Source organism: Syngnathus typhle, linkage group LG3, assembly GCF_033458585.1.
Source record: "Syngnathus typhle isolate RoL2023-S1 ecotype Sweden linkage group LG3, RoL_Styp_1.0, whole genome shotgun sequence".
In the NCBI taxonomy this organism is placed as follows: Eukaryota; Metazoa; Chordata; class Actinopteri; order Syngnathiformes; family Syngnathidae; genus Syngnathus; species Syngnathus typhle.
In genome coordinates this window covers 19,031,782-19,053,990 of record NC_083740.1, presented here as the reverse complement: position 1 = coordinate 19,053,990, position 22,209 = coordinate 19,031,782, and the positions used below count along the sequence as shown (strand labels likewise).

The window sequence follows — 22,209 nt, the reverse complement described above, 5'->3', positions numbered from 1 at the left end:
AGCTGTGCACCTTTTTTCTGGCTTAAGCACACAGAAGATTATGCACCTTTGTGGCTGACCATCCACTTTCTTTGTGCATTTTAATTAATTATTACCTTCTTTGCTGAGTAAGAGTTGCCTGCTGGTCAGTGTATATTGAATGTCATTCAAATAAACCTTGTCTTTTTTTAATGGGTCCACTTGTTTCTCTCACCATTTGGGTATGTACAGGCTCCAAGTAATCATGGTTGAATATAGGACTTTAAAGGTGCCCGTTGATTGTTGTATGGGGTGGAACAGTGGAGCACTGGTTAGTACAACTGCCTCACAGTTGGGACATGCAGGGTTTGATTCCAGTTATAGTTATACCTGTGTGGGTTTCCTACAGGGACTCCAGTTCCCTCCCGCATTCCAAAAACATGCATTGTAGACCGATTGACCACTTAAAATTTTCTGTTTTGAATGGTTGTTTGTCTCTGTGTGCCCTGCGATTGGCTGGTGACAAATTCGGGGTGTACCCCGCCTACTGCTCGAAGTCAGCTTGGATAGGCTCGGGCACGCCCGTGACCCCCATGAGGATAAGTGGTTCGGAAGATGAATGAAAGAATTAATGAATGTATGTTTTACAAAATACAATTGTTCAATCTTCAGTCTGCTATCTTCTACATAGTCATAAAGTCGACAAATCATACACCTACCACCCTGCAATTCTGGTCTTTCATTTTAGCTGGAGCTTCTCAGTCAGATTTTGTGTAAATCCTGTCACTATGTATATCTCTTGATGATGTAGTTACCGTGCCTTCCTGCTTTCATAATTTGTCTTCCCGCTTCTACACCAACCACAATTCCACTGTAGCACCTCAATAGACGAGGGAGGTGTCAACAAAATGACCCCACTCCCATTTTCCCTCGTTTTTTTTCTCGTTTCTCTGAGGAGAGGAATAATTTCATTTTACTAAGTTGGACTATGAAATCAAGGAAAACAGTCTTAACAATATAATGTTTCTGACTAGACATGTTTGCCTTCTGACATCTTCAGTTTTTATCAAAAAATAAAACCTTATATTTGTTTTCAACCTGAAATTCAGTGGTTTGGGCTCATTTTTTGTGATGAACATAAATTAAAACACATTTTCAGACCACATGATGTACACCACCCTACAAGTTTATATTGCATATTCGCCCTTAAAACTGCTGTGTTGAAAATTGGAGCAACCCAGGAAGTTGGGTCAACATTGGGTTGGTTTGTAAAAGATGTCAAATGGAAAATGGCACATGAATACATTTTAATACCTTCCTTATCCCCCAAATATAGTACGATAATTGTATGTGTGTGTGTGTGCGTGCGAGCGCGCGCGCGCTTACGGGCATCTCTGACACATCCAATATGGCAACCACGCTGGACCAGTCCAACTGCCAAATGCGGATACTATTTCATAAAAAAAAAAGTCTGTGTCTGGCAGAAACAATACGACGAAGAGACGACACGTTTCTTGGTTTCGTTTCTGGACTTCAGGACAGAGACGGCAAAGCTTCCGAATGAACTGCGTGATTTTCTGCTTCATCCTACAAACTTTGAGGTAAAGGTAACGCAGCTGTTTTTGTGACAATCTGTGGAAGGCGTGTGCAGTTGTTTAAGTAGTCTGTTTTGGATTTTGATTTATCCGGCTGATGAACAAACAAACGAAATTTTTAGCATAACATGAATCAGTTGGAATAAGTTAAGCCAATTTAATGTCCATTTTAATGGTCTGTGTGAATGTCATTCTCAAAATTCCAATGCGATACCGCACTCAAAAGTACGATGCCAAGCCAGCCGCAACTCATACTCTGCGTTACTTGCTGCCAAACGCAGTGACGTGTTGCTCGTAATAATTTCAAAATTAATATTTACGTGCTGATATTTTATCCTAGTGAAATGCCCTAAATTTCTGAAAAGAAAAATTACCGTTTTTTTCCATGTATAATACGCCCCGATGTATAATACGCACCCTAAAAATGGCATGTCGATGCTGGAAAAAAGCCTGTACCCATGTATAATACGCACCCAAATTTTGACTCTTACTTAAGTCCGTAAACGTAAAATTATTTCAGAAAAAACATCATCTTTGGGAATAACCGGATGTTATTCTGCCGGTCAGTATCACTGCGCATACAGTAGCAAACTCGATAGCGAAGAAATATGTGAGACTCTAAACAGAGTGACATTTTCGAAGCTGCCCCAGTGGATACTCTACTGAAAAATCTGATTAAGGGCAATTTGTTTCCAAAAGCCCATCTGTGGATAACAGCCCGGTATACTGCAGCAACAAAAATCCCAGAATGCTATTTGCTTGAAAGAACAGATAACCCAGCAACCCAGGAAGTTGGGTCAACATTGGGTTGGTTTGTAAAATATGTCAAATTGAAAATGGCGCATGAATACCTTTTTAATACCTTCCTTATCCCCCAAATATAGTACGATAATTGTATGTGTGTGTGTGCGTGCGAGCGCGCGCTTACGGGCATCTCTGACACATCCAATATGGCAACCGCGCTGGACCAGTCCAACTGCCAAATGCGGATACTATTTCATAAAAAAAAAAAAGTCTGTGTCTGGCAGAAACAATACGACGAAGAGACGACACGTTTCTTGGTTTCGTTTCTGGACTTCAGGACAGAGACGGCAAAGCTTCCGAATGAACTGCGTGATTTTCTGCTTCATCCTACAAACTTTGAGGTAAAGGTAACACAGCTGTTTTTGTGACAATCTGTGGAAGGCGTGTGCAGTTGTTTAAGTAGTCTGTTTTGGACTTTGATTTATCCGGCTGATGAACAAACAAACGAAATTTTTAGCATAACATGAATCAGTTGGAATTAGTTAAGCTAATTTAATGTCCATTTTAATGGTCTGTGTGAATTTCATTCTCAAAATTCCAATGCGATACCGCACTCAAATGTACGATGCCAAGCCAGCCGCAACTAATACTCTGCGTTACTTGCTCCCAAACGCAGTGACGTGTTGCTCGTAATAATTTCAAAATTAATATTTACGTGCTGATATTTCATCCTAGTGAAATGCCCTAAATTTCTGAAAAGAAAAATTACCGTTTTTTTCCATGTATAATACGCCCCGATGTATAATACGCACCCTAAAAATGGCATGTCGATGCTGGAAAAAAACCTGTAACCATGTATAATACGCACCCAAATTTTGACTCTTACTTAAGTCCGTAAACGTAAAATTATTTCAGAAAAAACATCATCTTTGGGAATAACCGGATGTTATTCTGCCGGTCAGTATTACTGCGCATGCAGTAGCAAACTCGATAGCGAAGAAATATGTGAGACTCTCAACGGGATCACCAATATTTGAGTGATGTTCCAGTTATTTATCACAATTATTTATTATTATAATGATACTGTATATAATATATATAATATATATAATAATTATTTATTATTCACAATTGTCATGGTGATCTTTCTGGTGATTTCTGAACTAGGCTGGATGTATTTTTTTTGTTGGCGTTGATTTCTCCGACTGCCCAGAAAGGCACCACCGCCCGCGATCAGTTAGGTTAAAATGAAAAGCGATAATGTGAAAAAGGCAGCTCTGTATGGGAGAGAAGTTGAAGAGGAATAAAAACACCCTTGGAAACCAAAACTTGCCCCTCGTCGTGACTATGAGCCGCAACAAATGTTTCGGATTTGTGTAAGGTACATTGTGACAGCAAATGAGCAGGTGATCGAGCAAGCGTCTGATACGAGAGCATTGTGTTCGTATGGAGCGTGTTTGAAGTGAACAGCAGAGAGGAAAGGAACAAGGCAAAGTATTGTGAAATAAAATATTACCTGTAATACGCATTTTGTTATTGGCTGATTGAAACTGCTACTTCAACTGTGAATTGAAACTAATAGGTGACTGAAGTCTCGCTCTTTATATAGCTGACGTGTCTTGCGCATCCGTTCTGCGCATCTGTAATGGCGGCCTCCGTATGACGTCCGGTCCGCGATGGAGATTAAAAAACAAACAATATTTGACAATAACACACCATCAAGGATTGCACCATCGCATCAAACGATGTGTCGTCAATTATGAATTTTACTGACTAAGTGTGTTGGGCAGGATCGCTGAATGCGATGCGCAATTGACAACAAACATAGGTAGAGAACTGAAGTCTCGCTCTTTATATAGCTGACGTGTCTTGCGCATCCGTTCTGCGCATCTGTAATGGCAGCCTCCGTATGATATCCGGTTTGAGATGGAGATTAAAAAACAAACAATATTTGACAATAACACACCATCAAGGATTGCATCATCGCATCAAACAATGTGTCGTCAATTATGAATTTTACTGACTGTGTTGGGCAGGATGGCTGAATCAAAGTCAAAGTCTGCTTTATTGTCAATCCCTTCATATGTCAAGACACACAAAGAAACCGAAATTCCGTTTCCTCTATCCCACGGTGACGAGACATAGTACAATGCTATGCGCGATTGACAACAAACAAGAAGAAAGGTGATTTCAAGTTTTATTTCGAGGGAGATTTTCTTCAAAAATTGTTGTACCCATGCATAATGCGCACCCCAGATTTTAGGACAATAAATTAGTTAAATTTTGCGCATTATACATGGAAAAAAACGGTACGCCAATTATCAACTCTATATTGATTTTTGAACATTATTGACATGAAAATAAGACTGATAATGTATTTTGAGAAGATGAGCAAGGTGGGAACCGGATCATTTTAAAATTTTAGTGCGGTTAACTGCACTAAACTTTTAAAATCATTAATTAGTTAACAAGTTTAACTACCGTTTTTTTCCGTGTATAATGCGCGAAATTTAACTACCGTTTTTTTCCGTGTATAGTGCGCCCCCATGTATAATACGCACCCTAAAAATGGCATGCTGATGCTGGAAAAAAGCTTGTACCTATGTATAATACGCACCCAATTTTTATGAATTTTCTTTAATTTTTTTTTTTTTTTGAAGTCCCAATGATCGTCACACACGCAGGGAGGCAATGGGGCCTTGTTCCTTTCTTCTCTGCTGTTCACTTCAAACACGCTCCATGCGACCGCAATGCTCTCGTATCAGACAAGGCTTGCTCGATCACCTGCTCGTTTGCTGTCTGTCACAATGTACCCTACACAAATCCGAAACATTTGTTGCGGCTCCGAGTCACGACGAGGGGCAAGTTTTGGTTTCCAAGGGTGTTTTTATTCCTCTTCAACGTCTCTCCCATACAGAGCCGCCTCTTTCCCGTGCGCGCACGGAGCGCGGTGGTGCGTTTATGGGCAGTCGGAGAAATCAACGCCAACAAAAAAAATTACATCCAGCCTAGTTAAGACCATACCAAAGACTATAAAAATGGGACCCATTGCCTCCCTGCGTGTGTGACGATCATTGGGACTTAAAACAAACAAAAAAAAATAAAATAAAAAAATTTTGTACCCATGTATAATGCGCACCCCAGATTTTAAGACAATAAATTAGTTAAATTTTGCGCACTATACACGGAAAAAAACGGTAATTTATTGTCCTAAAATCTGGGGTGCGCATTATACATCGGTACAATTTTTTTTTACATTTTTTTTTTAAGAAAATCATGGTACAACAAAACCAACAACAGGACTGACCGACAAAGACGTGGAACAAAAAGACAGGGTGACATTACCAAAGACAGGAACAGAAACCAAACAGACATCATGACAGTAACACATGCAATGATCCGACGGTGATCGAGGGGCAGACAGGACTTAAATACAAAACACGTTACATTGATTGAGGTGACACAGGAAGGGAGGGACGACGCGAACAGAAACTATGGACACCTAGACACATAGGAAAACTGGGGACGAGACATGACAAATCTCCCTCAAAATAAAACTTGAAATCACCTTTCTTCTTGTTTGTTGTCAATCGCGCATCGCATTCAGCCATCCTGCCCAACACACTTAGTCAGTAAAATTCATAATTGACGACACATCGTTTGATGCAATGGTGCAATCCTTGATGGTGTGTTGTTTTTATTGTTTGTTTTTTAATCTCCATCGCGGACCGGACGTCACACGGAAGCAGTATGACTGCGCATGCGCACTATGGATCCGATGCGCAGAACGGATGCGCAAGACACGTCAGCTATATAAAGAGCGAGAGTTGATTTCTTCCTATTAGTTTCAATTCACAGTTTAATTAGCAGTTTCAATCAGCAAATAACAAAATGCGTATTACAGGTAATATTTTATTTCACAACGCTTTGACTTGTTCCTTTTGTCTCTGCTGTTCACTTCAAAAACGCTCCATACGACCGCAATGCTCTCGTATCAGACGCTTGCTCGATCACCTGCTCGTTTGCTGTCACAATGTACCCTACACAAATCCGAAACATTTGTTGCGGCTCCGAGTCACGACGAGGGGCAAGTTTTGGTTTCCAAGGGTGTTTTTATTCCTCTTCAACGTCTCTCCCATACAGAGCCGCCTTTTTCACGTCCGCACGCCTTTTTCACATGTCCGCAACTGATCGCGGTGGTGCCTTTACGGGCAGTCGGAGAAATCAACGGCAAAAAAAAAAAATACATCCAGCCTAGTTAAGACCATACCAAAGACTATAAAAATGGGACCCATTGCCTCCCTGCGTATGTGACGATCATTGGGACTTAAAAATAATAATAATAATAATAATAAATTTTACATTTTTAAGGTGCATATTATACATGGGGGCGCATTATACACGGAAAAAAAAACGGTAATTAATGCGAATTTTCTGTTACAACTCACAATACCTTCAAATTTTCTACTTCTACTTTTCTATTACCTTCTATTCCACAGGTGTCAAACTCAAGGCCCGGGGGCCAGACACGGCCCGCCACATCATTTTATGTGGCCCACGAAGACAAATTGTGCATCAAATCCGTGTGTCATTACTAGAATTGCAAATTGTCTTCACTTTTAAAAATATCTTTTTAAATATTTGGCCAGTTTTTACTTAGTTTCCTACTCGTCTGATTTGAAAACGAGTTATTTGTCAGTCTGTTTTGTAGCTTATACTGTATATAATAGGAGGTGCTCATACATTTATTTGGGTTGACAGTCATAATGGCCCTCCGAAAGAAATTATGACTACAATGCGGCCCGCGAAAAAAATAAGTTTGACACCCCTGTTCTATTCCATGAGGGGAGCTGGTGCATTTGGTGCTTCCAATTGCATGAGAAGTACTGGCCTTCACGTCCGGTGCCGCAACATGTTTTTTAGTGAAAACAACTTTGATAACCCTCATAAAATAGACCATATAGAAATGCTCTTTGATCCGTAAAGTGGTGCTAAATAACTAATCTAGGTAACGCTCTCTGCTGCTTACCGTTTATTGGTCACGATCGGCGGCTACACTTTAGATTCAAATGATGGATCGAATTGTTATGGGTTTGTCCAAGTTTTATAAATTCTAAATCAAGGATTATGATTCAGGAATATTTATTATATTTCAGGGGGAAAGCAAGACATTAAGAAGTGGCCCGCAGGAGACTCATGAGATAATAAAAATATATGAAATATAATATATTTTGGGGGATTCAGGGAGCTCAACATTTATTTGAGGGGGCCAGGTCCCCTCTTTCCCCTGCCGAGACCCGGCTCTGCACAGCACCCTTGTACTCACAAAGATTTGTAACGTGCATAAAGAAGCCAATGAAAGATGGAAAAATCTCAGAAAGGGATCAAATTCTGAATGAGAATTTTTTTGTGTGTCAAAAAGTTATATTGTGTTCCTATTATTTACACTTTTCACAATAACAGAAATCAGAATATTCATGTCTACAGTTTTAAGCACCTTGCAGTTTATAGCATCCACCACCCCGTTTAGATAATTGAGACCTGACAGTGTCATGGATTGTTCATTCTCCATCATCTGGAAATACCAGGTTATCTACCAATCTACCAATCAGGTGAATACCAATCTCAAAGGTCTTAAATGCCCCGACTCTTCTGACCTTGCCCCCAACAATCAGAACCAGGGTTTTTTCGTTTTGTAATTTTGAAGGGGGGAAAAAAAAAAGACGCTCTGCCATCAGTCTCAGGCTTATTAAATATTATACATAGCTTCATTTAGTGTGATACCTCTGACTTCATCTTGGGTCTCTCTTAGACAGGGTGATATTGCATTGCTAATGTGAAAAAAACAATAATACCTGTTTTTTTCTCCTCCAGCAATAATTTCCAACATGGAGGAAACAGATGTCCAACGTGTCCAAAGGTCCCTAAAATCCACACTGAAGAAAAAATATCACAGACATAGGGAAGCACTTCCTGTAAAAGCCATACTACCATCAAGACTTCACCTCAAGACTAACCTCAAGCCTAATTATATCCAACAACATGAAGTTAGCTCTGTGGATAAATCTGACCTGCGTACTTGGCTAGTTGGTACAACAGTTCTACTTGAAGACATTGTTAATTGTGACTGCAAACATCGTACTAGCCAAAGAACATTCATCACGTTTGGGGTATGTGGAGTTGGGAAAACCACAGCTGTGCAAACTTTTGCTCTGGACTGGGCTAATGGCAACCGGCACCAGGGAATCCACCTCCTCCTTCCATTTTCTTTCTGGGAGCTGAATTTAATCAAACGCAAAATAAGCTTTATTGAGCTTATCCACATGTTTTACCCAAATTTGCAGAGGCTCAACACGTTCAGCCTGAATGAAAGTAATATTTTATTTGTCTTTGATGGACTGGATGAGTACCATTTGTCGCTAAACTTTCGCTGCACTACAGTGAGTGACATTTTCGAAGCTGCCCCAGTGGATACTCTACTGACAAATCTGATTAAGGGCAATTTGTTTCCAAAAGCCCATCTGTGGATAACAGCCCGGTATACTGCAGCAACAAAAATCCCAGAATGCTATTTGCTTGAAAGAACAGAAGTGAGAGGATTTGATGATGAACAGAAGGAGTTACACATTAGGTCTGTCATTGGTAGTGATCATCTCACCAAAAAAGCCTTTGACCATGTGAAAATATCAAGGAGTCTCAATTTCCTTTGCCAGATACCACCCATCTGCACAATCATGGCAACTGCCTTGAAGAATCTTCTAAAAGCAGATGATGATTTCAAAATAACCCATTTCACTTTGACTCAAATGTATATAGAGATAGTGAAAATGGCAAACTCTGAATTCATTTCCAAGCTGAAACGGCTGGCACTGGATCGACTAGAAGAAGAGTTTGATTACAGTGTGTTGTATCAAGATGACCTTTTACGGAGTAAGATAAGTGTGGAGGAAGCCTCACTTTTCTCCAAAGAAAGTCCACTTCTGTTGAGAGAAGAGAAAGGACTGCATGATACCACTGTGTTCCGTTTTGGTCACTTGAGTGTTCTGGAGTTTCTAGCTGCTGACTGTCAATTACATGAAATAGCTCCTTTTGTATTCTCGTATCTGTCGTTGGTGGACCAGACACTTGAGAGCCAAAATGGAAAATATGACATCTTTCTCCGCTTTATCTTTGGACTCATTAAGGAGCAAGGATTAATGAATGACTCTCATCCACTTTTTGTACGCACAAGAAGTATGATCCTGGCGAACATAATGTCTCCTATAGCCGTGGTCTTGTTCCACTGTCTGAGGGAGTTTGACCTTAAAGCTTTCCTTTCGGAGGTTGATTTTTTTTTGACAACAGGCATCTGCCCAGACTCGAATTTCTCTCCAACACACTGGGCCTTAATGGCAAAAAGAGTCATAAATTTTGAAGGTTGCCGAGAAACCGTCAACATGCCAGTGTCTAAACGATGTGATGAGCAGGTTCTCGGGAATCTACCAGACATTTTGAAATCCACGAAAGCCATGTAAGTCAACCTTTTAATTTATTATTATTTTTTTTTATAAATGTGTGATGCATTATTGAGATATTGCTGTGCTTGCTTCCTGTTCCAGCAACTCAGGTGTTGAACGACGTAATGAAATCAGCCTTTTTAAAAGGAACATTGAAAAATCAAAACATTCTAGACACTATCCTATTAATTATGATCAATCTGGTTTTAAATATTAAAATATGCTTACAAATGTGCTTTTTTAAAAAGGCTTAAATAATAAATGACACAATTGGTGCCCTAAGACTTTTGTATAGTTCTGGATATAAATAATAGTTTTCCATTAGATCTTTCTAAATTACACCTGATAATTTTAAGCACATTAAGGCAACCTCATCCAATTATAAAAGAGTTAAGCATTATAGTTTCTGTTAATCCAATAAAACATAATTTTATCTGTCCCATTTTAGTCAAGAAAAACTCAACATTTTAGTTTCATTGTAGTCTGGACAATTATTTTATACTTTTATATTTTTTATCAGCAGATAATATTGAACATTTTTATGCTCATATCCATGTATGAAAATGTATAGGTTAACGTTTTTAGTTTATTTGAACAAAAAGAATTTTTACTCTTAAGTTTGCATCACTCTGTCACTGTCTTGGTGATCTGTGTCAACTTTCGTTCACTAGTTTATACAGTCAAACTTCGGTTTTCGACCACAATCTGTTCCAGAAGGCGGTTCGAGAAGCGAATCGGTCGAATTCCGAATCTCTTTTCCCTTAACAAATAATGGAAAAAATTTTAATCCGTTCCAAGACACACACACACACATAAAAAATACCTTTTTTAAGCATTTTTTCATTTGCGCATTTTTGTCCGATTGCGCAACTGCAGCGCACCGCCGAACGCGCAACCGTTGCGCGTCGCCGACCGCGCAACTGCATCGCGCTGGTCGCATTATTGTGACAGAGCCGTCGCTGAAATTTAGAAAATATTTTTAAAGTCCTGATGTACTTCCAAAATTTAAGTGGACCTCAGTGCGCAGGGAGCTTAATTTGGTCCGATCGCGCAACGGCAGCGCGCCGGGCGCTCACTCTCGTATTGCTTAAAGAGCGTCTTCGTGTTTTAGGATGGCTTTACTGCTTTCTTTGGAGGCATGATTAGGGGTTAATACAATACTCAAAGTAACGAAAATACAATAACAACGGAGTCAGTCGGGATCCGGGCCGCGCGGTCGGGTTTTCTCGGGTCCTCCCGGCTCATCTCGTGAGGTTCAACCTCCGAATTTTGTTCGACAACCGAAGCGAAAAAATCTCGATTTTCTTTTTTTTTTTTTTTTTGAATTCCGATTTGTTCGAGAACCGGGACGTTCGAAAACCGAGGTTTGACAGAACTTCTGTCTTCTTTAACAAAATAAAATTAATTAAATGAATGTAAACTTTGTTGATCAATATCTTTAAATAAAAAAGAGGGCAACTTTATCTTTCAGCCAGTGCTAATATATGACATTTCCCATCTACCCGCAGACTGAGATTTTCTAAGCTGACAAACAAGTGTTGTCCAGCCTTTGCATCTGTATTGCGCACAAGCGAATCATATCTGAGAGAGCTTGACTTGGGATACAATAGCATCACTGACACTGGAGTCAAGATGCTTGTGAAGGGCTTGAACAGTCAAAACTGTAGCCTGAAAAAACTCAGGCTACTTTGCTGTGAAGTGACAGCAGAAGGCTGTCGCTACCTTGCAATTGCCTTGAAAAAATGTGGGAACCTGCAAGAACTGGATCTCAGTGGCAATAATTTAGGAGACGAAGGACTGAAACATCTAGCTGATGGTTTGAAATATCTTGAATGCCACCTCCAAGTACTTAAGTAAGTGTTGTGTAACAGTTCATACAATTTCATTCATGCAAAAGTTACATTTTGGTGCTGGTGAAAGTTCATTAGAAATGCATTACGTATAACCTAAATGGGTGTACTGTACTTAATTTGACCTTCTCTAAGCTTATGAATGCACATGTCCAACTGTTTTGGTACTTTTTGCATGACTTGCTCTTGCTGTTCTCTAATGAGGAGCCGGATGAAAACATTTAGAACACTTTTTTTGATCTATGAATCGACAAATGTCTTGATCCCATTCGAATTCACCTTTAACTCTGAATCCAATTTTAACTTCTAAATCTCAGTTCACTATTCATGTTGATAGAAGAGATGATGTTCTGATGCAGGGGTGTCAAACTTTTTGTTGCGGGCCACATCGTCGTTATGGTTTCCCTCGTGGGGCCATTAATGATGTTGCATACACACAACCGAATCCAGCATACATTTTTTTAACAATTTTATAATACATTTTCAAAGTGGGCTTTAAAAAATGTTGCAATATTTCACTGTTATTAAAAGAAAAGACATTTTACAATTTTGGTATTTTAACAAGAAACATTTATTTGCCTTTGCAGGCCACATAAAATAATGTGGTGGGCCGAATCCGGCCCCCGGGCCTTGAGTTGGATACCAGTGTTCGAATGGAATTGAATGGCTCATCTTTGTACTTTTCAGAAATAGACATCATAGTTCCACAAATGAAAAGAAAATGCAAAAAAAAGTGTGCGGTGAATGGAATGCAGTTATGTTAAACTAGAGGGTACAAAGGCAAGTTAAGCTGCTTACTTTCTACGTCCGAAAGAAAGTTGTTTTTTTTTTTTTTAAATTTACTTAATTTATTTATTTAATTTTATTATTATTTTAAAAGGGCTAACTGTAACCAGGATCCCTTGCCAGAGTGTGAAGCAGAACACGGCTGGTGTTTTGTGCCTTAAAAACCTGTTAGTTGCAATAATCTGCTTACTTTATAGCTATTTGTTAGCCAGTTAGCGTCATGGATGCTTCGTAAAAAAAAAAAAAGGTGGTGTCCTTTCAAGGAAACTTTAGGCAATGCATCTTTTTATATAGCACATTTCACACCCAAGGCAACTCATTATGCTTTCCACCAATAGCTACAACATCCATAAGCATTTAGAAACAGAATAATTGAGATATTTAAAGGGAAAGTCAACCTAAAAATGTTCCATGTAGTAATATGTTCTGTGCAGCCCAACTAGTTAAAACAGTGTTCTGATTGATGTTTCCTTTAGAATTTGAATCAAACAGGATAAATCTGAGGGCGGCCATTTTGCCACTTGCTGTCGATTGTCACTCGTTTTCTGAAACGAAGCTGGATCGGTTGTAACCTGAGCCCCGAGCAACTGTGATGTCATTTTATTTTTGGTCTGGATTGGTTGTGACCTGAGCCCTGAGTAACTGTGATGTCATTTCATTTTCGGTTGACAGTAAGTAGCAAAATGGCCTCTCCCCTAGATGGATAAAGACATATTCCACAATATTAATAAGAATGCTGCATAGGAAACAAAAGTTTCTTACCAAAATTGCAAAGAAGAATGTACAATGATAACATTGAAACACATTTTTAGTAAAGATAAAAAAGATATAAAAAAGATGCAAAAAAAAAGAGAGGTGTTTCTCCATGGAATGACAGGCATTTCACAGGATGGCAAAGAGAAGATGAAAATGGGTACTCTTGAAAAAAATCAGATGAATCACTTGGGTAGGGATGAGTATCGATTAGATTTCATTGATACTACTACTCTAAAAAATACTGCTTATCAGTACTTTTCTGTTTAGAAAAACAAATATAACCTTTTTTTAAATAAATGCAAATACAATACTACAATGATCCCTCGCTACTTCGCGGTTCGTCTTTCGCGGCCTCATTGCATTGCGGGTTTTTAAGAGTATTAAATCCATCCATCCATTTTCTGTACCGCTTAGTCCCCACGGGGGTCGTGGGCGTGCTGGAGCCTATCCCAGCCGTCATCGGGCAGGAGGCGGGGGACACCCTGAACTAGTTGCCAGCCAATCGCAGGGCACACAGAGACAAACAACCATACGCACTCGCACTCACACCTAGGGACAATTTGGAGTGCTCAATCGGCCTACCAAGTATTAAATATTGCGGATAATTTGGTGCATCATGGCTTTTTGCGGCGTCACATAACTTTACAGCACACTATTGGCTGGTAGAGGAGATGAGACCAATGGGAACATGTTCTGTATTCTTGCCGCTGATTGGCTTAGAGGTGTAAGAGCAGTTCTAACCACACTTTATCTCAGCCTCCTGCAGTCCTGCAATGTATCCACTCTTCCATTTTGTTTGCGTCAGCAGAATCAGGAGCATCTCTGATTTTCACTTCGCTTTGTTACGAATGAGGCAGGACAACCAAATGCAACACGGGCACTATTTTGGGGAAAGGCAAAAGGAGACAAGGAGATTGGAATTGCGGCAGAGCAGGACAACGATGCAAGCTGACGAGCGTCATTGAACAAGACGGGCATAGCAAGCTCGTGGTCCGGGACAGGCAGAAGGTCGAGCCAAACAGAGTCCAGAGCAAATCATACAAACAGGCTTTTGCTAAACAGCGACTCAGGAAACAGGCATTGCGCTACACAGTGGATCAGGCAAATGTGAATCAGGTGGCATCGCAGAACCAGGTGGCATAGCAGAACAAGGAGCCAGCACGGCGAGAACAGAGCGGAGCCGTGTCGTGTTTATGGTAGTCTTTTTGTGAATTTGTGAGTTGTAGCAAAGCCCTCAAGAATGTTTCTAACAGTCAGTTTAGCTTTAAAATGTTTAAAAATACAATAAAGTGTTTCAAAATACAATTATGAAAGTCTTGTGTGGATATTGTAAATAAATATTGCAGTTTCACCTATCGCGAACCAATTATCAACAATGAATGACGGATCACTGTACTACATTATTTGAACAAATAACTATTCTACTGTTAAACATCACATGACCAATGATTTAGTATTAAAGAAAACTCATGTAGAGCAGTAAGGCTGGAACATGTTGTGAGCTACACATTTTTGTTGCTTGTGTTTCCCCCTGACCATTTTAATAATTTATTGCACTTGACTTCTCCAGTCTCACAACCACTCGGACCAAGAATAACCAAAATTTGATGTAAATGTAATGGTTGCATTGTGTGTAAATCAATTAATCACTCCCTGAAGTGAAACGCTCAGGTGTTGAGTTTGTGGCAAGTCAGTTATGTGTGATACCCAGCGCCAAATTCCTCCCGCACATGAGGCGTGAATGGCGACGGCAACGACCGTCCATGGTGCATGTGATTTCAGCCTCCCCACTTCAACTTTTTCTACGTTGGATGTACTCTTTATAGTTTGTTTCTGTGTAATTCTTGTCATTGCAGAATATGTCAGTGTAACTTTGGTCAAAGGGGATGTTCTTCTTTAGCGTTGGCTTTGCAGACAAATCCCACATGCATGGGAGAGTTGAATCTCGCCATCAATAATATTGGAGACAAAGGGGCCAATGAGCTCTTCACCAGATATGATATATCATTGTTAACCAAACTGCAGTGAGTCCTCTACTACTGATTTTAAGCGTCCATTGTGTTTGTGAGTACAAACAAAAGCCGAGGAAATTTTGTACTGTTTCACCTCTCTACAGGATGAATTGCTGTGGCATCACCACATTGAGCTGCAAAAATATTGGGGAAGCGCTCAAGTCGGAAAGCAGCAACTTGGTGGAACTAAATTTGAGCAACAACCAAATAACAGATGCTGGCTTTGAGCTCATTTGCACAGGAATGTATGCATGGTCTCGTCTGGAAATACTCAAGTAAGGGTTTGCTTCTGTGTTTTTACTGCTTTGATTCTGCCGGAGACATGATAGATTTACAGTGAGTGTTATTTTGTAAGCTACATTCTTCAAAATTATCAATTCTCTCCCCCCTCAGTGTGTCAAGGTGTGGAATTACTACTTCAGGCTGCTGTTATATTTCAAAGGTCCTGGGTTGTGTCTCTCAGCTCTACTCTCATGGGGAAAGGCAAACAGAGTGGCAGGCAGCAGAGTTGAGAGAGCTCAACCTCACCATGAACAGTTTTGGAGACGCTGGAGTCAAAGAAATTACAGCTGGACTGATGAATCCGTACAGCCACTTCAAATCTCTCAAGTGGATAATTTCTCATCTCTCTTTCATTTGAATCAGAGCACAATATTCCATTCAACATTAGTAGAACATGTTTTGATTTTCTTTTTTTTTTCTGCATTTCAGTCTGAGCCACTGCAATCTGACTGATAACTGCTGCTCACAGCTTGCGTCAGTTCTTTCATCAATGGACAGCCCGATCAGGGAGCTTGATCTCTCTGACAACAACATCCAGGATAAGGGAACAAAGAAACTCTGCACTGGACTAAAAAGTACTCAATGCATGCTTGAAAAATTAGCGTAAGTTGACGTTCACCCCTTAAAAAGAAAACTATGGTAACTAGTGGCATGCATATTTGTGATCCAGCATTGCTATGAGTCACCTTGATCCATATTTCAAAAATTTGTTTTTGTCAAATTTGATATTATACCATTACATCGGGGCGTTAAACCAATCAGAGGACTTCACATAGAGTACGTACGACGCCACTGATAAATAAATACTGTCGTTTGTGCAACGAAAACAGTATTGGGACCCTCTAAAATAGCATCGGAAAGCCAGGATCATTGCAGAAGAGCAACATGACAACGACGAGAAAAAACTTGGTATGTTTAATGGCAAACTTGCCCAACTGTAAAATTTGGGTACAGAAGATGAGGACTTGGACGGATTTCCGTATGAATATCGATTAACAATGATGTGAATACAGTAGAGTACATGGTTAAACAGTAGAATCAAGTACAATCGAACTCACTAGCTTGCTCCCCTGAATTTCCTTTTCCCGTAAATCATGGCATGCATGTGCCCTAAATACAAAATAGACCCCGCAATTGAGTGCGCCTTTTATCCCGAAGCACCTTATGGTGTGGAAAATACGGTAATACCCTCTTGCAGTGCAGCATTATCATTGACCAACCACCTTAGGTCAACTTTATCTTTGCAGTAGACTTACTGCATATTCATTATACATTATACTGCAATATTCAAAATTCTGACTTAAAATCCGAATTGTCCCACTCGGATTTTCCCAGTTCTGTCCTCAAAGCGTTCGAAGCGAATGTGATTCCAATAAATTGTTTGTTTGTTCTTGTTTCTCACAACTCATTCTGACCTCCAGCAAACCTTCATAAATTCCTTAATTTATATAAATGTATATTGTACATTCTACATGTTTTCTTTCATAATAATTAGTGTTTAACAGTATAAAAATTACTTGTTCGAAACATTTCTTTTTCTGTAATTCTTTGTTTGTTTTACATTCATGTCTTAGTTAAAAGACAAATCAATTGACATATATATTTAAAAAGCAGTTCTAATTCTAATAGTTTTGTTTTGGCGTTTCTGTAAACAGAACAAATTAATACAGATAATAATACTGTTAGAGTGGTGCTCACGAACTTATTTGCAAGAACCACACGGGAGACAGTTTGCCATTTTAGCACTTGCAAGTAGAGAAAACGTTCGTCACTGTAGCATACAGAGATGTTCAAACTATGGGTGTAACGATTCATCGATACACATCGATTAATCAATATAATGCTCTACGATTTATTGGCATTGATACTAAATTTAAACATAGATTTATATCGCCGTGTTTGACTTCGGACATTAGACGCGACTTTATTTTGAAATCCAGTTCATTGTTGCTTGCTTCCTCTTTCCGGGAGCAGTGCGCAGCGTTGTTGTGTTGTGAGCAGAGCAGCCATGTGAAAGGGGAGTCGACAACTAGTACGCGGCTCCTGGGCTGGTGCTATGGCTAGTGTCCAAAAAGACGAGGAATTTTGCTCCCCTTTAGGCTTCAAGTCATTCGTTTGGAAGCACTTTGGATTCCAAAGAAAAGATGGCTCAACGGACAAGACACGTGCACTTTGTAAATCCTGCCATGCGGTGATCAAATATTCAGGGAGCACAAATCTTGCCGCACATTTAAAGAAAAGACACGACATCAAAGTTCAGTGTTAAAGTAAGCACTTTGTATACTACAATACTCTTGTGATTTCCTAAATAAAGAGTTTGCAGTACCTTGTTGATTTTGCGTATGAATTGTTATAAATCAGGATATTGTTCTATATTTTTTATTTAAAAAAAAAAAAATCGATCGTAGAGCACTATATCGTGATATATCGTGAATGAATCGCAGCAGGCTTTAAGATATCGGCAAATATCGTATCGTAGTTCTTTGTATCAATATGATATCGTATCGTGACAAAACCCGCGATTTACACCCCTAGTTCAAACGCAGTCTTCCTTTGGTCTCATGCAAGAGCATATTTATTGAGAGAAAGCAGGGTGGGAGTGACAGGTTTGGTGAATCCCCGGCATCTGGTCAGATCAGAGTAGGGGGTGTTTTACGATCTAATGTGAACAGAACAACTTTGATTGCTTCCTCTGCAGCTGGTCAACCAGTGCAGGGGACTTAGCACTTTATTTTACTGCGTTGTGAGAACAGGACAAGTTTGGTGAATCATTATACCGTATTTTCCGCCCTATAAGGCGCACCTAAAAACCTAAAATTTTCTCAAAAACCAACAGTGCGCCTTATAGTCCAGTGCGCCTTATATATGGACCAAATTCCTAAATTTAAACTGGCCCAAAGCATTGTGTCATGAAATCAATCATAAGTGGCCCGCTGAAGACTATGAATCATGACTCAAAAAGACTATGGATCATTATTTTATGATTATAAGTCAAAGTCAAGTCAAAGTCAAAGTCAGCTTTATTGTCAATCTCTCCACGTCACAACACACAAAGAGACCGAAATTACGTTTTTCTCTATCCCACGGTGACGAGACACATAACACGATAGACATACAAGTACGCGACACAATATAAAAACAAGAAGGCAAAAATTCAAACAATCAATAGTAAGAGTGATGAATAAATAATAAATAAACAGATAACACAATAAATAAGAGGAGCAAAACGGAGCCAGCAAGCATAGCGCAAAAGTAAAAAACATCATAAACAAAAAGGCACAAACAATAAATAATAAGAGTAATAATAAATAATAAATAAACAGATAACACAACAAATAAGAGCCAGTGTGCATACAGACAGTACAGACAGTAAAAGTACAAGACGCTACGCAGAACGGGGGAGCGAGTTCAGGATCCTAACAGCCTGGAGTACGAAGCTGTTTGAGAGTCTGGTGGTGCGGGAGCGCAGGCTTCTGTACCTCTTCCCAGAGGGCAGAAGCTCGAACAAAGAGTGAGCGGGGTGACTCACATCACTCACAATCGTGGTCGCCTTGCGGGTGAGATGGGAGGTGTAAATGTCCTTCAAGGAGGGGAGCGAAGCACCAGCAATCTTACCAGCCGTGTTCACTATGCGCTGCAGGGCCTTCAAGTTGTAGTCAGTGCAGCCGCCACCCCAAACAGCAATACAGCTGGAGAGGACGCTCTCAATGGTGCCGCGGTAAAATGCAGTCATGACGGCCGGAGGAGCGCTCGCTCGCCTGAGTTTCCGCAGGAAGTACAGGCGGCGCTGGGCTTTCTTTGCCAGTGATGCGGTGTTGGTGGACCAGGAGAGATCCTCACTGATGTGCACCCCCAGGAACTTGGCGCTGTTCACTCTCTCAACCACAGCACCGTCGATGGTCAGCGGCAGGTGTTGGGTGTGACCCTTCCGGAAGTCCACAACAATCTCCTTGGTCTTGTCGACGTTCAGCAGGAGGTTGTTGTCCCTGCACCACGTGGTCAGAAGGTCAACCTCCAGCCTGTATTGAGTCTCGTCTCCCTTGGTGATGAGACCCACCAGAGTCGTGTCGTCAGCAAACTTCACGATACGGTTGTTGCTGTAGGTTGCAGTGCAGTCATGCGTCAGGAGGGTGAAGAGCAGCGGACTGAGCACGCAGCCTTGGGGGGCCCCCGTGCTCAGCGTGATGCTGGCGGAGATTTTGTTGCCAACACGTACTACCTGTGGCCTCTGACAGAGGAAGTCCAGTAGCCAGTTGCAGAGGTAGGTACTGAGGCCCAGCGCGTCAAGTTTGCTGATGAGGCGTTGTGGCACAATGGTGTTGAAGGCAGAACTGAAGTCCACAAACAGCAATCTCACATACGAGTCCCTCCTCTCCAGGTGGGTGAGGGCCGAGTGGAGGGCAGAGCAGATGGCATCCTCAGAAGACCGTTTGGCTCGGTACGCAAACTGGAAGGGGTCGATGGTGGGGGGGAGAACGGATCGGATGTGCTCCATGACAAGCCGCTCAAAGCACTTCATGATGATGGGCGTGAGTGCTACGGGGCGGTAGTCATTGAAGCAGGACGGAGCGGGTTTCTTCGGCACAGGTACAATGGTGGCAGCTTTGAAACACGACGGGACGATGGCCTGCTGCAGGGAAGTGTTAAAGATGTCCGTGAAGACATCCGTCAGCTCACCAGCGCAGTCCTTCAGCGCCCGACCCGGGATGTTGTCAGGGCCCGCCGCCTTACGGATGTTGATAGCGGCAAGCGCCCTCCTCACGCTGTCGGCGGAGAGGCACAGGGGCAGCTCGTGTGAAGGGGGAGTGGCCTTTAGCGGGCAAGTGCTGTTCTGAGCGTCGAAGCGAGCAAAGAAGCGGTTGAGGTCATTGAGCAGACGGACGTCGCCTTCACAGCTCTGCGGCGCGGGCTTGTAATCCGTAATGGTCTGAATGCCTTGCCAAAGGCTCCGTGCGTCCCTGCTGTCCTTGAAGTGGGCGGTAATTTTGCACGAGAACGCCCTCTTTGCTTCTTTGATGCCCCGGGACAGGTCGGCCCTCGCAGTCCTCAAGCCAGCCTCATCCCCTGCTCTAAAGGCTTTGTCCCTGGCCCTCAGCAGCCTGAAGACAGCCCCTGTCAGCCATGGCTTCCGGTTAGCCCGAGTGACGATGGATTTTGAGAGAGTCACATCATCAATGCACTTCCTGATGTAGGAGGAAACAGAGTCAGTATACTCCTCAATGTCTGTCCGATCGTCGCAAGTGGCAGCCCTCCTAAACATGTCCCAGTCAGTAGAGCCAAAGCAGTCACGCAGTGCATCAGAGGCACCCTCAGGCCACACCCGTACCTGCTTGCGAACCGGCCTGGACGCTCTCACCATTTGTCTGTATGCGGGCAAAAGCATAACAGTGATATGGTAAAGTAATTTGTTCCGTCTGAAGTTGAAATAAGAAAGATAAAATGGAGAATGATTTGATTTGGATTAAAAATCTGACATGATGCATTAATGGTGCGCCTTATAGTCCGGTGCGCCTTATATAAGGATAAAGTTTTAAAATGGGCCATTCATTGAAGGTGCGCCTTATAGTCCGGTGCGCCTTATAGGCCGGAAAATACGGTAGTCTACATTCCAACACAATCATACGATCAAAATAATGTATCAACCCTAACAAATACCGCTAAGGCACCGGGTTGATAAGCATTATCGTCAAGAGTAGAGATGTCCAAACATCTCATTTGGTTATATTTGCTTCCCCTCTCAAAAATTTGATTTTGAATAAAGTTGTGCAAGTTATAGGTGACAATGATGGTGAAATAAGTTTTGAAATAATTTGTGTTGTTCTCGTTCAACCTGACGTTTGAGCAGGGGTGTGTAGAATTTCAATAGCCACAATATCTTATAATGTTCTCTTATAATGTGACCAACTTTAGCCTTTTTAAAATGCAATGACAAAGTTATGTGTATTCTAAGTCATTCATGGTACTTTTCTTTTTGACCAGACTAGCAAACTGTAACATTCACTCAAGAGGTGTTTCATACTTGACTGCAGCCCTGATGTCAAACCCACGGTATCTTACTGAGCTGCTTCTGATAGGCAACAAGCTGACCAGTTTGGACATCACCAACCTTATTGAGTTAACCAAGAGAAAGGAATACGCATTGCATACTTTAGAGTAAGTGTTGTGAAATGCCGATTTGTCCAATCATTTCAGAAATAGTTCATCTACAGATTGTCCTGTAACTACTGTGTGTTGCATTTGAAATGTGTGCATTATATTCATCATTTCAGGTACTAATGTTCTCAAACTCAATCCATCTTTCTCCATATTCTTCTCTTTCAGTGTCTCAGAATACTGAGGTGTTAAAAGGCAAAGGTGAATCACACACGGATCATATTTCCTCACTCATTTAATCGTCCACCTCATCACATCATTAAAAGTCATTTGCTTTTTTTTGTTTGTTTATGAATAAAAATAAGAGCTGTGATAAGGAATCGGGTCCAATCATGTGATTCTTTTGGTAGAAATTTGAGTTTGAGTTTATTCACGCGATATCCAAGACATACAACATGGAACAACAAACAATAATTCCGGATGCGTGAAAGGTCACCCCAAGCAAGCTATTTAAAGCTTTTAATAGGGGGCCTAGTTTCCCATAAGTATCAGATATTGGCCAGATATCCTTACATTTTGGACAACATACAGATATATAATAGACAATTTCTGAGATTTTATTGGTCACAAAGGCTAA

General features: G+C 40.9%; 1 protein-coding gene across 4 annotated transcripts; it reads left to right on the top strand.

The window, feature by feature from the left end:
- Positions 1 to 1,536: 1,536 nt before the first annotated feature.
- Positions 1,537 to 21,952, top strand: LOC133151028 (NACHT, LRR and PYD domains-containing protein 14-like). Of its 4 annotated transcripts, XM_061273755.1 has the most exons (10): positions 1,537 to 1,559; positions 2,582 to 2,698; positions 8,172 to 9,807; positions 11,302 to 11,646; positions 15,042 to 15,209; positions 15,302 to 15,472; positions 15,591 to 15,806; positions 15,909 to 16,082; positions 21,459 to 21,632; positions 21,801 to 21,952. In XM_061273755.1, exons 3-10 carry the CDS (start codon positions 8,186 to 8,188, stop codon positions 21,814 to 21,816), a joined length of 2,886 nt encoding a protein of 961 aa, XP_061129739.1. In that variant the 5' UTR covers positions 1,537 to 1,559; positions 2,582 to 2,698; positions 8,172 to 8,185; the 3' UTR covers positions 21,817 to 21,952. The 4 variants fall into 4 exon arrangements, 3 of the variants coding, with proteins under 3 accessions (XP_061129739.1, XP_061129741.1, XP_061129740.1); XR_009713852.1 differs by lacking the exons at positions 1,537 to 1,559; positions 21,801 to 21,952 and adding an exon at positions 16,310 to 16,388 and having other exon boundaries at positions 2,562 to 2,698; positions 21,459 to 21,598; XM_061273757.1 differs by lacking the exons at positions 1,537 to 1,559; positions 11,302 to 11,646 and having other exon boundaries at positions 2,562 to 2,698.
- The last annotated feature ends 257 nt before the right edge of the window (positions 21,953 to 22,209 follow it).